Source organism: Dunckerocampus dactyliophorus, chromosome 18, assembly GCF_027744805.1.
Source record: "Dunckerocampus dactyliophorus isolate RoL2022-P2 chromosome 18, RoL_Ddac_1.1, whole genome shotgun sequence".
In the NCBI taxonomy this organism is placed as follows: Eukaryota; Metazoa; Chordata; class Actinopteri; order Syngnathiformes; family Syngnathidae; genus Dunckerocampus; species Dunckerocampus dactyliophorus.
In genome coordinates, this window is record NC_072836.1 from 14,221,049 (window position 1) to 14,238,483 (window position 17,435).

Below are 17,435 nucleotides of genomic sequence, written 5' to 3' on the forward strand. Positions count from 1 at the left end.
GTTACACCTCCTGTCTGGAAGACAAATTGCCTCGGTGAAGTGTGACAAATGAATAGGATTGTGTCTTGAGCTGTTTATTCTCTGGCGTCAATCAAAATTGTGAACATTTTGGCCCTTTAGACGAGTGGCCGTGATTCAGTAGACTGTCCATTACCCCTGAAACTGATCTGAAAATACGATTACCTGAAAAGTGCACATTTGCAACCATGTTGGATCACTTCCGCTTCCAACTTACTTGTTCACCTTTACCACCACTGTGTCGTGAAAACAAAAAACAAAAGAAATAAGCTGATGACTGTGCAAAGCAGTGCTGGAAAATACAGCACTGGCAGTAAGGCGGGTGTACCCTCAAGGGAGGAGAGGAATGTTGGATGCAGATGAAAGAAAGAGCGCTGCCGTGGACGTGCAAGAATTCTGCTCACATCAACTTACGTTGATTCCAATCAAAAGGCGAACGAGAAAGAAACCCGCCAAAATATCGCATTGGGCTTGTGGGTCTTTGAGGTGATCAACCTTTGTGGATGTTGTTCATTTATTGACTGTGATACGGTATATTCGAGTTGCTACTGACACAAAAAACATGCAATCATTTATAATTTGAGCTGAAATACATTTGGTGTCTGTTCATTTCAGTGACCCAACCTGAACATTTGGCTGCCTGTGAGTGTATTTGTGTTTTGTTCTTGGATTTCAGCCTTCAGGCTTCATTTTAAAACTGACAAAAGCCACACGCGCACACGCACATGCACTCGCAAGGCTGAAGCCGCCTGTCAAAACCCAGATTAGTAACTGAAGAGGAGGCTGTGGGCCTTGAGGCCAACGATGAGGTCTTTCAGAAGCAGAAGCTCAGTTACATCTTTATTTTTGTAGAAGCTTCATCAACTTTGTTTAAATTAGTATTGTTTGTAATCATGTTCTACATTGTTGGTTTTTTTGAAAGAGAATGGTAAATTCACAAAAATTACATTTTTAATTCATAGCGCCAGCCGTGACGAGCTCGTCACTGCAAATGGTCATATCCGGAAGTGACATCAGTGGAGTCCTCGTAACCCCTCTCAGCTAAAGCCGAGTAAACAAACGCTTCTCGAGGTCGCTCGTCGACTTTGTAGATACATTTTTCATATAAATATTCGTCATGTCAAAATATTGTGTTGCTGCTGGATGTTAATAGTATATGAGCGATAATGTACGTTTGTTTTATTTTCCAAAAGATGAAGGTTTAAAACTACAACGGACGAAGCAAGCACAGATAACGAGTGACAAAAGGACACCCGCCTCGAGTTCTGTTCTTCTTCACTGATGACTGCTATGAAAGAAACCTTTACAAGAAGCATTTAGCTTGAAAGTACGGTATAAATGCGAGTTCCATTATAGCGACAAGACTGTAAAGCATTATACATACTGTAAATTTCTTTTCACAGCGACATGTTGATGGTGGGGGGGTTAATTGAACAATCCATACATTTTCTATGCCGCTTATCCTCATTAGGGTCGCAGGCATGCTGGAGCCTATCCCAGCTGCCTTCGGGCGAGAGGCGGGGTACACCCAGCCAATCGCAGGGCACATATAGACAAACAAACATTCCCACCAATGGACAATTTAGAGTCGCCAATTAACCTAACATGCATGTTTTTGGAATGTGGGAGGAAACCGGAGTACCCGGAGAAAACCCACACACGCACGGGGAGAACATGCAAACTCCACACAGAGATGCCCAACGGAGATTCAAACCTCCGAATCTCCTGACTGTGTGGCCAACATGCTAACCACTCGGCCACTGTGTGGCTAAATTGAACAATGTAGAACATAATTACAAACTATACATACAGTAACATATTTAAGCAAAATTGATAAATCATGTCAGGGACCCTTTAAATAAAATGACTAAAACACTGAAAAGTGTAAAAAAAAAAAATACAATAACAAAAAAACTGATAATTGTAATTATAATTATCTTTGGAAAATGCTTTTAAAGTAATACTGTGTGTGGAAATGTTAATAAATGGGGCATTTATGTGTGTCTTTTTAGTTGCATTTAATTTTATAATAAAAATAAACAAGTGATATTGTAAAGCAGGGCTGCCCAAACTTTTCCCAGCGAGTGCGGCATACAAATGAAGGCCGTGGGGGGGTCAATTCATTACATTTTGTCCATTAAAGACGCTAAAATCGATCCAATGAAGGTCAACACATGCTACTCATAAAAAGTTAGCAATATTCTGCTTTTGGGTGAATTTCAGGATGAATCTAAAACGCACTATAACCTTTTAGAGCTGAAACGAACCATTATTTTCTCTCGATTAATCCGAAACTAATTGATTAGGCCCTATGGACGGACCAAATCGGTAAAAAATAAACACAAACAGTTGATGGTTTGATCCGTAACATATCAGAGAGCAGGCAAAAATGTTGATCACTGTTTTCCAAAGTCAAAGCTGATGTGTGTGAATATCTTATTTTGCCTGAAACACAAAGATAATAGGTCTGCTTTCATGGTCACATTTCAGAGACTAAAACGAGAGGGATATTTACATTGGAAAAAAATATCAAAATTAATCGAATACCTAAATAGTTGTCGATTAATTGGGTAATCGATTAATCATGTTGCAGCTCAATAACCTTTACAAATGAACTTTATGTACCGTAACCTTTTCTTTCAGTGCTTTTTTGCACTTTTAATGTTTTTTATTTTGTAAAAAAAATGGCTAAAACTAATCCAATATGCTAAGAAAAGCATACAGGAAAAACAGCCTGAATGTTTGTGTTATGAACATGAGCATTTCTACTTTTCCCTCATACGTTATGCATTTTTGCTGTTTTTTTTTTTTTAGTATTTGAATTTTCAGACAAGCCAATAAAAAATAATAATGTGTACTTAAATGTGAATAATTGTGTCTCAAACATGTTAAAAAGTTATTTAACGTACTAATATAATATAATATGTTACACACTGCAGCTGCACATGAAATGATCAGGCGTTGTTTCCTGTGACAAAAATGAGCAGAGCAATTTTCTTGCTGATGTGTGACGTGTGCAGTCTGACAGCCAATGAGCGCCCAGTGCGCCAAGTTGAGCCTAACAAGACGCCAGGACTGCTCCAGACGCACATTGAGTGTGCTGACAAGCAGCGACACAATCTGGACTAATCGTGCGGCATAAACGTTTCATTTTTGCAGGAAACTTGTTCAAACTTTGTTTTTATTCATGTGTTGGACTATAGGCACCCTTTAAGTTAACATTAATGTATTGTTTTGTGCTGTCCCCTTTCTGTTGAAGCTTATTTATTGTTTGAAATGTACGCAGGCTTGTCATGACATTTATGCAGTGCTCATAGCTCATCCAGTTCAATCCTCATATTCTCATCAACCCCTCATTATGACTATGAGCGCGATGTCAGACACTTTAGTCTCCTCTGATTCTTCCAAATCGGCTTTTTTGGAGTTCGGTGGCCACGGCTACCCGGGACACCAGCAGCCCTCCCCCGGATTATCGCACGGCCATTACCCGTTCCACAGTCTGCACGCAGTCGGACCCACGCAACACGACGGCCCGTTCCAGTCTTCTGCGACCTCCTACGGCCGCCCGCTCGGGTATCCTCCGTACCACAGCCCGGTCAGCGCGCACCAAGCCGGGCCTTACCTGCCGTACCAGCACGGCGGGCACAGCAGCGCTTTGGGGCACACCAGGCTGGAAGACAGCGGTGGGTTTATCGCTTCTTTTTTTAGATTTCTCTTTACTTTTCTTTTAATGACCATGATTTCATGAAAAAAGGCCATTCTGACAAATACAATATTGGACTTTTTTGGCCATTAGATGTTGTAAAAACGGATATAATAATATAATATAATACATAAACAATAAAAGAACAATAATTTGTTAATAATTCATAAGAATTTCTATCCCCCTCCTTATAATACTGGCAAAAAATATATATTTTTTCACTTTGGGCAAATGCCTCACACCAGAAAATAAAAATAGATAAAAACTTTCCAGGCCTCCTGACATAAATAAATAATAAAAAGCCTTCTTTTGAACTGTAGCTGTTAATTGTAACATTTATTAGAGTGTTAAGTTTAAAATAAATAAATAACTGTATACACCAGGGATGCCTAAACTTTTTCCAAAGGATTAATTTAGTTGAAAATGTTATATATTGAATTTTTATGTTTAATTTAATTTAATTTAGATTTTTTACATTTAATTTTGAAATTAATTGGATTATTTATTCATTATATTTTTATTATTTTATCTAGATGAAGCATTTTATGTATTTATTATTTATATGACTTTATTCATTTTATCGATACTATGTGCCATGGGTTAATAGTAAATCGAGCTACTGGCCGCAAATGGCCCCCGGGTTGCACTTTGGACACATCTGGCCCATATTGCCACATTAATGCTGCTTTTTCTGGTCATGAAAAAGCCCTGCTTGTCATTTAACTGCTATCAGTTTCACATGACATCATTAGAATAAGCAGAAAACCTGGAACGTCTGTCCTCTAAAGCAATCTTAAGCATCTTTAGTCTTACCTGGAAATTGCTGTCCCCTGCAGGAAAAAAAGCCTTTCTGTTGAACTGATAAAATACGTCTTAAAAAAAACCCCAAAAAAAACACGATTAAAAAAAAAATGCTTTCATTTACGACTTTCATGATAAAAATTTGAGTTTTTACTGCTTCCGAACCTCTGCACGCTGCGTGAGCAGTTATCAGAGCTTCTTGGGGGGTATCGCTTTTGTCCACAGCTGTTCTCTCCTGCCAGTGTCGGCGAGGAACTCATGTCATAACAAAGATCACCCCGAGTCAATAAATAGTGGTATAGCGTGCATGGAAAAAAGGAACTCAAGGAACAACATTTTTTACTCATTTTACCAGTGCTAAATCCTTTATTGAACTTCACCGTGTATGCCTCCTGTGTGTGTGTGTGTGTGTGTGTGTGTGTGTGACAACAGCTTATCTTTAACCAAATGTTGAGAACCTGAATACACTAACACTGGAAGATGCTACATTGTAAGTCACCATAAGTCAGTTATTTGTAAATACCTGATAATACAACATAATAATAATAATACAATACACCTACCACTGTTAAAATAGCCTACAGTTTGTATATGCGTATGTGTTTATCTTCCACTGATATTGCTTTTTCGCCACGCGTTGAGATTTTGCACTTTGTTCTGCTGTTCTTGAACGCACTCTAGCTGTGTGCTGTGAGACGCTAAAGTAGCGCTAGCATCAACAGTCAATCCGGCATCATAACTTACAGCACAAATTAATATATATTATCAGAAGTTGTGACTGGAATTACAACAAACAAGCAGTGTGGATTGTGGAGAAACAACTCCTCTTGCCTGCTAGCCTCTAGCGCTAACCCGATGACCAGGCTAAAGGCTACACCGCGACTCCGATTCCGTCCGTTCATTGATTATCTTACATTATTGTTCATTAGTGGTGAGTGGCTCTACATTTTATGTTTGAAGTGCTTTTAATAAAGGCCTATTTAGAGCTGAAACCCGCATTGTGTCACGAGTGAACAGTGGCGATTGAAGAGTGAAGGTGAAGTGTTATGGAGCTAAATTGAATCTAATAATCAAAAACAAACGGAGTTCATAAGGCGGTTAGAAGCACCATTGCACACGTTAAGGTGATTTAGGTCGTCCAGTACTCGATTAACCTTTTAACCAAACGGGGGGTTTGTGTCTGCGCTGCTATGGTAATTTCTCAACATCAATAAACACATGCCCACGTCAGCTGAAATCTAAATGTGACACATTTTGGATTAACAAAAGACAGCTGAAACCACACGCACTTAAATGGGGCAAATGCTGAAAAACGAGCCAACAGCCCGACACCAGCATATGTCATTAATAGAACAAAAAACGAAAGGCCAATGCGACAAACTTGGCCGAGCTTGAAAGCTAACACGTAGCTGTATCATTTTTCTGCCACTGAAACGGCATTTATACTTACCAGGTAGCATAGATGCATTTTCATGTCTATAGCCAGCATCAGAGACTCCCCTGTACTTTAATGCAGACCAAAGTTTTTGGGCCGCAGCTAATTTTCCATTGGCCTTTGGTATATTCTATAAATAAAATGAGTTCATTACTAATTAGATATACTATTACTAGCTTTTACACAAATTTGCTTTGTCACCTATAACAGCAATTCCCAACCACTGTTTAGTGTGCTGTTAGACATCATTGGATCTGGTGCGGGAAATGAAATACTTTAGTATATCTGCTAAACAAAATATCTATAATTTGTTCATCGATCTGTGTCAGAGAAAGTGACAACAAATTGCAAGAACAATTCAATGCTCTGCCACAAGCTGGCAGAAGGTCCGTAATGAACCTAATCTTGATTTCAGAATACACTAATCCCTCGTTTATCGTGGTTAGTTACTTTCAGACCTGACCATGATAAGTGAATTCCTGCGAAGTAGGATTTAGTCTTTGTAAATTGAATATTTTTGTAGTCATGGCATAGAAAACCTGTTTTTTTACCTTCTAAATGCGTTTTTTTAACATTATTAAAGCCCTCTAGATATGACATAACACCCATATAATCACCTTTACGTTCATATTACCCAATATCGTATATACTGTGTAATCAGAGAAAATAAGCCATTTAAGACATGGATAAAACTCGTGCGCGTGTGTGTTGCAATAAATGTGTTCCGGAAGTAATAGGGGAGCAGAATGGGTGTGGACAGGAAGTTATGTTGGTGGTTCAGAGTTGAGTTTTAGCTTGTTATGGGTTATGGCCGCAACAGTAGCTTGTGTTATTATTATGACTGTTATTATTATTATGATTATGGTATTATTAGTATTGTGTCTGTTGTGAGACAATCACTGTTGTTCTGGCAATCAAGTCGAGTGCTTGTCTCACACTAATGACCAATGTAGAATACTACAGCCACAGTTTGAATTTGTCTTCTTAATGGCTTTATGTTTGTATTTTACTTCATAGATACCTTTTATGACAGTTTGCAACAAAAATGTTGTGTTATTCTTACAAAGTTATAAAATATGTCAGTGAATGGATCGCTGTTTTTTGTTCAATGCACTGTTATGAGATGCTATGTCTTCCCCTCATACAGAGCTTGAGAAGCCCACAACGGTATTAGAAAACGGAGAGCTGCGGCTCAACGGGAAAGGGAAGAAGATCCGAAAGCCTCGCACTATTTACTCCAGTCTGCAGCTCCAGGCCCTCAACCAGCGCTTCCAGCAAACCCAGTACCTGGCTCTGCCCGAGAGGGCCGACTTGGCCGCCAAACTGGGCTTGACGCAGACACAGGTAATGCCCACCTTCCGTCCGTCGTTAATTATGATACTGATTGAGTCGCATGAATGCTGTCTTTATTTGTTTGTGTGTTTATAAACGCTCAAACATGCATGGGTGCATTCTTTTTAAAGCTGTCTTCACAAACTCATCTGTTAAGGCCAGTAGCATATTTAGATGGGGAAATAATAGGGAAGCTCCAAGCATGTATGAAGGCTACATACCAGGAAAAATACAGTGTACATGCACCTGGACATAGAACTGTCTGGTACATATGGACACCATCAACCTTGCTAATTAACTAGTGCGTAAATTAGATTGTGCCAATCTAACAGGAAATGTATATTAAAAAGTGACCATCAAGTCAACATATCACAGTTTCATCTTTACATCACTGTTGCACAGCTGAAATTGATATGTTTAACAAAACAGATGCACCCAAGTGCTGTTAAAATGTTTTTTTCATCTTTCAAATGAGCCTCAGTGAGTGTCCATCTGCAGTTACAACCAGAAACTTATGGGACTGTTTTGGACTAAAACGCGTAAAATCGTCATACTCAAAGTGAATGTCAAGCTGGCCTTGAACCATTTACTGTGGAGGCTTTGGTCTTTTTTTTTTTTTTTTAAAGCTAATAAGTGCTTCCTACAGTGACAAATAAGAGTTTGAATACTGTGAAAAGAATGATTGTTTTTCTAAGTTTGCCTATATTTTTTTCAGAAAAGTGCCCTCAAAATACAGTGGAACCTTGGTTAGTGTCATTAAACCGTATCAGAAGGTCTGACTGTAACCAAAACGTACTCTAAACAAATCCATTTTTCCCATAAGAAATAATGTAAATCCAATTAATCTGTTCCAGAAAGCCAAAAATGTTAACATGAAAAAAAAAAAAAATATATATATATATATATATATATACATATGTTATAATATATATTATATGTTATACATATATTATTAGTTTTACAGTTATAGTTTTACATGCACACACACACACACATATATATATATGTGCCATGTATATATACATACATAATTATATATACAGTATATAACTATGCAGCAAAATTTTAAGACCACAGCCTTTAAAAGCCAAAATCTTGGCAAAAATGTGGAATCAATGTCATTTTCTGTCGGGTATTCACACTGTCATGCTCTCTTGTTGGAAAAGCAAAAAAACTTTCTCTCTTTGAGTGCGGTCAGTTTGTTGAGCTGCATAAGCAAAGCCTCTTGCAGCGTGCCATTGCTGCTGAGGTTGGACGCAGTAAGACGTAAACGTCTTCAAAGAGAACAAAAAAGTGAAGCGGTAGACCTGTCAAGACATGGGACGACCCTCAGCCGAAATACAGGATTTTACTGGTGCAATCCTATAAGCATCAGACGGCATCTGCGATGGAGAAGAGTTTTAAGAACCAAAAACGCCTTCAAAGGTCTCGTCTCCTTCAACGGTACAAAATTGACCGTTTGGAATTTGCACGAGAGCACCAAACATGGGACATTGAAAAAGTGGAAGAAAGTTATTCTCTGATAAGAAAAAATGTGACCTTGACGGTACTGATGGCTTCCAATGTTACTGGCACGACAAGGAGATCCCACCTGAGATCTTTTCCCACACGGCACAGCGGAGGGTGCGCCTTCGTGATTTGGGGTGGTTTTCCTTTTTCCTTTTGCCAAACGACAAGCGAGATGATGCAGGGGGCGTCCGTCATGAGTGAAGCCCTCGTCTGTGTGGTAATGACAGGACAACGCTGCAGTTCACAATGCCTGCCTGTGGAAGGACTTTTTCCAGAGGAATAACCTCACTCTTTTGGACATGCTCTAAATCCACTTAAGCACATTTGGGGATAGATGGCGAGGGAAGTTTACAAAAATTAGCATAACTTAGCATAACTTTTTTTGAAGCTCTACTTAGAACCTCCTTAATATCCCTTGCATTTTCTTCAGCTAGTCTTAACATTGTGATCAAGGGTGTACAACAGGCCAAGGCCAAGGGACGTAAACAGGGGGCTGCGTAAAACCCAAACGTCGTCATTAAAACAATAAAAATGGAATGGCTACGGGTTAATATTGTGTCTACAGGAAAAAGGGTCCGGGTGCCAGCCAGCAGTACCGGAATTGTTTGGAATCTCGTTCATTGATTGTGTATGTGATCATGTAGGTATAATGCCAAGTTGGTGTTATCAGATGCACAATCATCATTCTGAACCGCAATCGTGTTTACGAGGAGAGCTAAAGCCTTCTGTTTGCCCGCACGTTTCCAAGTAGGCGTGATTGCGGTTGGCTGCAAGTGAGTCACATTGCCAGGATCACGCAGACGTAAGAAGTTAAGGATTTAAGGATCCGGTGAACACTTTCTCTTTCGGTTTTTTCATGAGATGTTGCAACTGAAAGAGGAAGTTTTGAGTGGGTGTTTAATGGAGATTTTCCCACAGAAAAGACTTGAAGAACGTTATTTTTTTTAGAGTCACTACAGCTTACAAGGAACAGATTTCTTGAAAAAGACTAAATTCAGTACCAGAGTTAAAGGAATCTGTTTATGGAATGCCTGTGTGGATTCTCAGTCGTACAGGTCTTGTTTGTTGAAGATATTTCACCTTTAATCCAAAAGGCTTTTTCAGTTCTAAATTTTAGACGTGGCGTCCCCTTACTTATGTCTCTGGTGGGTGTGTCCCCTGGGGGTGGTCATACGAGGGTTGTTGCTGTGGCTGCTGCGCTGTGTGGCAAGTGAACGACCAACTTGCATAACAATAGGTGTAACAACCAGGTCAACAACCAGGCAATCTTTGGGGGAGAGATGTCAAAAAATTGTTGTAATCAGACAATAAACAACGTCTCTTAAGACAGGGTCTTTCTAATTTGACACCTCTTTCCTGTCTTTTTGAGAGAGGTCCTACTAACTCTGCTATGTTGGGCCAAGCATTTGCATGAAGGTTGCTTGGTCTCTCCAATCTAGGGGTCATTGCACTCCACTGCATTGTGGGCGTAACTACAATGCATGCGCTGCAGTGAATAAACAACATTGCTGAGTTTGCTTCTTGGCATTTGTCTTTGGAGCGAACCAGCTTTTGTCTGAGGATGTTGGTGGGTTTGAAATGTATCGGTATGTTATGTTTGGGGAACATTATGTTCTTAGCGTGAGCAGAACGGTCTGGGAAACTCTTTTTTTCTTTGAAACCCTTTTATTCTTTTTAGATGACATCAATATCGTAGCTTCAAAGCAGATGCATTAGCATGTTAGACGTGTTTCCAAGCACATACCGGTCTGCTGTTCTGCAGTGTCAGCACACTGCTTTTGTATTGTCCGCTTGTTTGTTTACATCTTCGTATTTTAAATGAAAACCAAAGTGTTCCCAAACGGGGGACAAGGTTTGCGGATGGGCCATCTACAGTAGCTAGTAGAATTGAAGTTGTAAATGTCGTGGTTAGGCCAGCAGAGAAGGCATTGCTGGCGCTGATTGCACGCCACTAAATGTAACCTTTATTGCAAATGTTGATCTGAAATCAGAGAACATCAACATCAAGCTAGCAGGAGGGTTATGGGGGTAGCAAGCCGTGTGTCAAAAATAGATATTTTCATGAGCATATCATTTACACATTTTTCTCGATTCCCGAAAAGCGGTGATCTACTGTATAGTGTCATCATTTTTATTTCTAAACATTATCTTGAATTGTCGAGTAGCGCACGTGTATGTACCATGCACTCTTTGCACCCGCTTGTGTAGGTACACACACACACAAACGCACACGCACACATGCTTGGTGCCTTTTCACACACACACGGAAACATAAACACATGTATTTGAAGATTGGCATCATACATCACATCTTCACGCCATTAGGCTGCCAGCCAAACACCGACTACTTTCCCTTCGCTGTTCCCAGGCGCAGCTGTCGAGTAGCACGTAGCACATAATGTTTCCCTGGATTTGGAGTCTCTCTATCATTGTCCATCTCTGTCTGTTTCACACACACACACAAAACTATCCAGCATATTGAGGCTTCTCATTCCCACATAACACAACACAGGGATAAGCTTTATGGGTTAAAGAACGCTGTTATTGGAAAGACACACACACGCACACACACTGTGGCACCTGGCCTGCCTCTCAGTAACCCTGTGCATCTCATGTTGGTGTCATTAGCAACTCTCGCAGAGAAGCTGTCAGCTCCATGTTGCTGCTGGAATATGAAACCAATAATTACAGCAGAAATGCTCTCAGCGAGGCTGCATTAACTTAACGTGCTGTTGATTGACTGAAGTACTAGTCAGCGCTGCTTTACTCACATTAGAGCTCTGACTGGAGCAGTTGCTCCGTTGCTGGAGCAGTCCAAGTGATTTTTAAAAATTTTTACTACAGACAATGCTGAACTCGGCTGCTGTACAAATTGTTAACAACAAACAACAAATAGATGATGATAAGGACGTACATACAATTATCTTCTAAGCATGACTGTGACAGATATAACAAATACCTTTTCTGTCCTTGGATGCATGGATCCTCTAGAGCTGGGGTGTCCAAAGTGTGGCAGTTTTATCATATTCTACAACGGGGGGGTCCAAGGTGCGAGCTGGAGGCCATTTGCGGCCTGCGGCTTGTATTTATTTGGCACATTCTAAAAATAAAATTAAACAAGAAAACAAACAAAAAAAAACAGCAGTCATTTTATAAGAATGCAGTTGAAATATTAGAATAATAACGTGATAATATTACGTGAAAAAAATGTTAGAATACAGGAAAAAAGTCATAATTTTACGAGAATAAAGCCATAACATTATAAGGAAGCATATCCTTATTAGGAAGCATAAAGTTGAGGCTTTTTTAACCTGGTAGTTGCAGGATGCCAGTTTTTAATAGCGAGCTGGCACCGAGTCGTAGCATCAGAGGTTGTGTTGAAAGCAATTGTCGCAGACTGACCTCTATTGTATGCATCGCACCAGACGCTGTAGAGCAGGTGTCGCCTATCCGTCGATCGCGAGCCACCAGTCGATCTGGATGTTAGAATAAAAATGTGTTATCAGATCAGTGCCGTGGCCTCCCGTAGAGTGACCAACAGGCACGCATTTTGTCCACTGAACACGCCCGAACGTCCAGCCAGGAGCCCGGTCCCCAAAACCCGGTCATAGGTACCAGCGCGCGCACACCGGGTCGCCTCACATGCTGAGATTAAAAGCAAGGGAGGGAGAGTGAGTGACAGAGCGCAGCGATGTGCCCGTGTACACATTGCACGTTAACACAACCTCAAAATCTGCCTTTGCTACCTTAAAATGAAGGTACAAATATAACTCCATGGACACGCGCCTCCAAAAAAAATCTTTGCGCTGCGGAGACTCGGCTGGTTAGGGATGACTGTAAGTATTGACCAGCCCCTCTCTCCTCAACCACCATGGCTCGCCCACAACAACAAGCCAACCAGCCAAGCAGAGTGTGGTTTGCTCATGGAGCCGATGCCACAAGCCCGACCTGACGAAGAGCCACAAAAGAAGGGGTGCTGAAAGTGCAGCTCAGGGGCCGTCTGTCATTGCATTGTCACTGTCATTGCATCACGGCAGAAACAAAAAAAATTTAGAATTTAGAAAGAAATTGTAAAAATAGAGCAAATGGCACAACGACAAAAAGGCTGAAATGTTGTTGACAGTGAAAATATAAATGTCTTTACATTAGTCTTTTGCATGTGCATATGAACGCTATGTGTGCACAACCATCAAATAGTAAACATCCTTATTTCATGTTCCTCATTGGTTTATGCTCAACGTGACAAGTTTAATCTTCGTGTCTTCTTTCGCAGCCAGTCAAACCTGTTTAACGCAAATGTGTTCACTGAATTTATAATTGTGTGCTTATCTGTGATTGATTTGCTCCCCCTTATCTGGCAGCTTGCCTGAAAAGCATAGTTGTGTCATTCGAGGCCCAGTTTGTAAGCAAGACAGAAGCATCGTCCATACCGATTAGATTAGCGGTACTTTAGATTAAATAAAACTTTATTGATCTCTCGGGCGTTTCAAATTAAGGTTCCAATAGCAGCAACAGCGTATGTAGCACGCAACACAATAGTAGCAATAGCAGCACAGCATGTAGGTATAACTAAAATACACTAATAAAGTAAGACTAAAAAACAGCAATGAAAAGACAATTGAAAAATAATAGCAAAAGCCAAATTATTGCACATTGTCAGGTTACATTTGTCCCTCGCTACATCTTGGTTCGACCATCGCACCCTCACTCTATTGCTGTTTTTCACAAAGTAATTAATTAATACATGATCACAGTTTCATAGTTGAATATTATTAGTAAAATAACATGCATATTTAAGCAAATTGCACTTATTCTTGGCATAAATTAAGCATTTTTAAGCATAAAAATATCTAAAGAATAAATTAAATGAACTAAAATACAAATACAAGACTGAGGAATTGTGAATGTAGTATTCAATATTGGCCACTAGGTGTCTGTGTTCGGTGAGACAAGGCCCAGACGAGATTGCCAGAAAAGGCATTTATTGCGAGTTTAAATTATCGCACAACAGGCACAATAATAAAAAAAAATAATAACCATAGTAATAACGACTGTTGGGGCCATAACTCACTACGAGCTAAAACTCAACTCTGAGCCTCAGAGGTCACTTCCTGTCCTCTACACATCTGTCCGCCCGCCACGAAGGTCCGCCCGGGAACACATTTACTGTGACACACATGGGCAGGAGTTTTATTTACATCTTAAATGCCTTATTTAAACGGATTATGTCTACTATATTGGGTAATAGGAGTGTAAAACCATTTAAGGCCGCCATTATAAATACATTTATGTGACAGTAGCCACCACAGGAAGAATGCTGTCCAGAAAAAAACAACGCTAAGAGTCAAACCATGCTAAAAGTCATTTTAAATAAACCTTTTCAAATGGACTTTTTAAATAGAAATGAATTGAAAGACTGAAAATAATTCATCAATAAGAAAGACAAGTCAAATGAAAAGCCAGTTAATAAATGCGATTGCTCCTCCCAGATGGACGATTGACACCACCAGCCTGTAGAACCAGGGTAGCAGAGGCTCACTGGGGGACGGGGCGAGCGAGAAGGAAGTGTCAGCCGTAATGTCAGCGTTTGTGATGCAGCTTATTAAGTAAAATAGACAGAATCATTTCAAAACTGTTAGTGTGTATCGAGATTGTGATTTTTTTTTTTTTTTATTAGTTGTGTAGTTTTTTTCAGCAGTTGTGACAAGTTTGAAAAAGATTTTTTGAAATTTACGCCTGGAAGAGCTCCGAATAGAATCGTGAGCTGATCTTTTACCACAGCGATACTAGTCCATAATAGATCAGATATCATGACTCAATAGGGTTCATTTGACTTGCAGAACACTTCATTGGGAATAGGTATTAATAAAACATATCGATTATTTATACCTAAATGCAATGAACATAATTTTTTTAACTCATTTTGTGTGGCTCCATTTGTAATTTGTCTTTTCTTCCCCCTTTCTTAACCTTCAGGTAAAAATCTGGTTCCAAAACAAACGATCAAAATACAAGAAGATAATGAAGAACGGGCCCTGCGGACCGGATGGAGAGCCTCTTCCTCCCCCAGTATCGACCCCCACCCCTCAGTGCTCCCTGTGGGACATGAGCATAGCTGCCAAAGGCACACCAGTGCACCCTGCTGGATACATGAACAACTTCAGCCACTGGTACCCGGGACACCAGCAGGACAGCATACCGAGGACTCAAATGATGTGACCCGAGGCTTTTTCTGTGGCAAAAACTCATTGAGTTTAGCGAATCTGACATCGTTTACACTGGAAGCCAAAGATGACAGAAGAGGGCGTTAAACTTTTGGTCAAGGGGCTACAAATACACGGATATGCAGATGGGTATTGGACTTAAACACTGTGGAGAATTTACTTGGTTTCTTCCACTTTTAGGCTACAAATCAGCAGCACCGTGGCACTATAAATCAACCCATTGTGATTTACGGTTGCACTCAAAATGATTCAAACATCAACGTAACCTCTATTTATTTGCAAAGTAAACTGGCTGTAACAGAGCAACCAGTTTCACAAGCAGGCCCGCAGCTTGTTTTCTATTGGCTGTTTGACAAGAAAAAGACAGCAAAATATTAAAAAATGTGAAAAAAAAAAGAAAATCCATAATACATCCTGTAATATATTCAGGTCTTCAGAATAAAAGAACTACGTAAGTAATAGAACGTGTGGAAGATCAGAATTTCCTTCATTGTTGGGGAACATTTTTCCCTTATTTTATCATGCAAATGTTGACAGGCGTCACTATGTGGACAGAAGTTTGGACACCCCTGCACTGAAGGATACTGACGTCATAAAACCTTGCAAAGCATTAACAGTCAAAGTTTAGATCAGTTTGTGAAGGTTCTGGAAATAATGGGCACCGACCTTTAACCCCCGCAGATCTGTGTCAAAACAGTGTTTTTTTTGTGCAGGATATTTGCACTGTTTTCAGGGATTATGTGTGCACAGCATGCGCAAGAAGTAGCTCATCGACAACGCCAGCACTGAAGCATCTGCGATTCCAGACAATGTTTTTCTCTGTGGGATTTAGCGGCATAATTACATGTGGAAAAGGGCTTCTATGAAGGTTTTCTTTTGTTTCAAATTCTGGTTTTGGTGAAGTTTAAAGAACAGAAAAAAATCAGATTAAAGAGCCAAAGGAAAGAAAATATAGAGTCAATGAAATTGTTACTATTTTGAGTGTTTTTAATCGTACTGAATTACAAAGCCTTATAACAGATGGGGATTGGGCACTGAAATGGCAACAGCTACTCCTTTCAATGAGTCCAAATACGTTCAAGGCCTATATTAGTCCTTGGTCGAAAATGTGATGGAGAATTAAGAATATGCGTTTTCATTGCTTGGGATTGCAGGCGATGTTGTCATTGTTCTGATATTTAGGCAAACTGGTGAAAATCAAAGGGCGGATGGACACTTTTAACATGTTGGGGTTTAAAGAATAAATAATAAAGTTATTTTTGGTACAAGAACATTTTTCCTTTGCTTTTTTTTCAGTGAATGGGCCTGTTAATTGTCATATGTTCAACACTGATTGTGTACAACAATAACAATAATAATAAACAGATACAAATAATTTTAAATAAATAAGATTTGATGATCATTATCATATTAAGCACCCTAAAATAATTTTTGTCCATATATACAGTATATATGTATGAAATCATTTTAAAAAAGAAATTCCCAACAGATTTTTCTGTCTTTTTTTTTTTTTTAGCTTCTGTCACAAAGGCACTAAAAGCCAAAGCTGAAATGTCAACAAAAAAGGAAAACAATAGCAAAAAGACATACTGTACTTTCTGCAATCATCCTCATGCGCTATGGCAAGAATGACGCAGTTGTTAAGTCACACACAAACACAAAAGACAGAGATGTGCATCCTGCCGGTTAAACGCTGGCACAACGTAAGCCAACAAAAACAACAAGAGCCACTTTGGGTGACCACAAAGGTGAGTTCACCCCTCATCTTTTCATGGGACAGCACTGAAGAAATGTGAAGTAGTCAGTGTACTGCTTGTACACTGTGTGAGCAGGTTAGGCGCTCATGTATTCAAGCATGGGGACATGAATGCAACACACAAGACTGGAGCTTGTGTGATGATGAAATATTAAAAACTGAAAAGCTGAAATTTCACAACTTGCTACGGGGCAAAAGGCAGCATGGGAAAAAGAGAGCAGCGAGACTGAGAAGGATTTGAAGAGTATTGTGAAAGAGCGAGACAACACATCAATTACCACAAGACATAAACAGCGGGTGTCACTTTTTATTTGCTTGTTAATCTCTACCCATGCGGTGTAGAAACACAAAAAGAAAAACCTTCATTTGGAGCGCAACTGAGGCGATTCAGCGTTCACATTTATTAAATTTTTACTGTATTTTATTAAAAGAAACGTAAATGACATCATAGGATTATATATAGTTGTATAGATTGAAGGTTTCAAATTAACTGAAAATTTAAGTCAAGCTTGAATATAGCACAGATGTCTAAAATCAATATACCTAACACTAGTTTCTTTAGTTGTAGAACATTTGAATCACACTTTAACCGTGTTATTATTAGCAATGCGGGGTTGCATTCAAGTACATCACGGCTTTTAAGTGCAATTCACGGTT

General features: G+C 39.6%; 1 protein-coding gene across 1 annotated transcript; it reads left to right on the top strand.

Moving 5' to 3' along the window:
- The first annotated feature begins 3,118 nt into the window (after positions 1–3,118).
- LOC129170631 (homeobox protein Dlx4a-like) lies at positions 3,119–16,285 on the top strand. The gene is made up of 3 exons (XM_054758360.1): positions 3,119–3,701; positions 7,105–7,301; positions 14,775–16,285. The coding sequence occupies exons 1-3, from the start codon at positions 3,377–3,379 to the stop codon at positions 15,015–15,017; spliced, it is 765 nt and encodes a 254-aa protein (XP_054614335.1). The 5' UTR covers positions 3,119–3,376; the 3' UTR covers positions 15,018–16,285.
- The last annotated feature ends 1,150 nt before the right edge of the window (positions 16,286–17,435 follow it).

Excerpts from the sequence above, each read along its gene's own strand:
- LOC129170631 (XM_054758360.1), top strand. The coding sequence starts at position 3,377 with ATGACTATGAGCGCGATGTCAGACACTTTAGTCTCCTCTGATTCTTCC. Across the intron at positions 3,702-7,104 it reads CACCAGGCTGGAAGACAGCG|AGCTTGAGAAGCCCACAACG; the intron begins GTGGGTTTATCG and ends CCCCTCATACAG. Across the intron at positions 7,302-14,774 it reads TGGGCTTGACGCAGACACAG|GTAAAAATCTGGTTCCAAAA; the intron begins GTAATGCCCACC and ends CTTAACCTTCAG.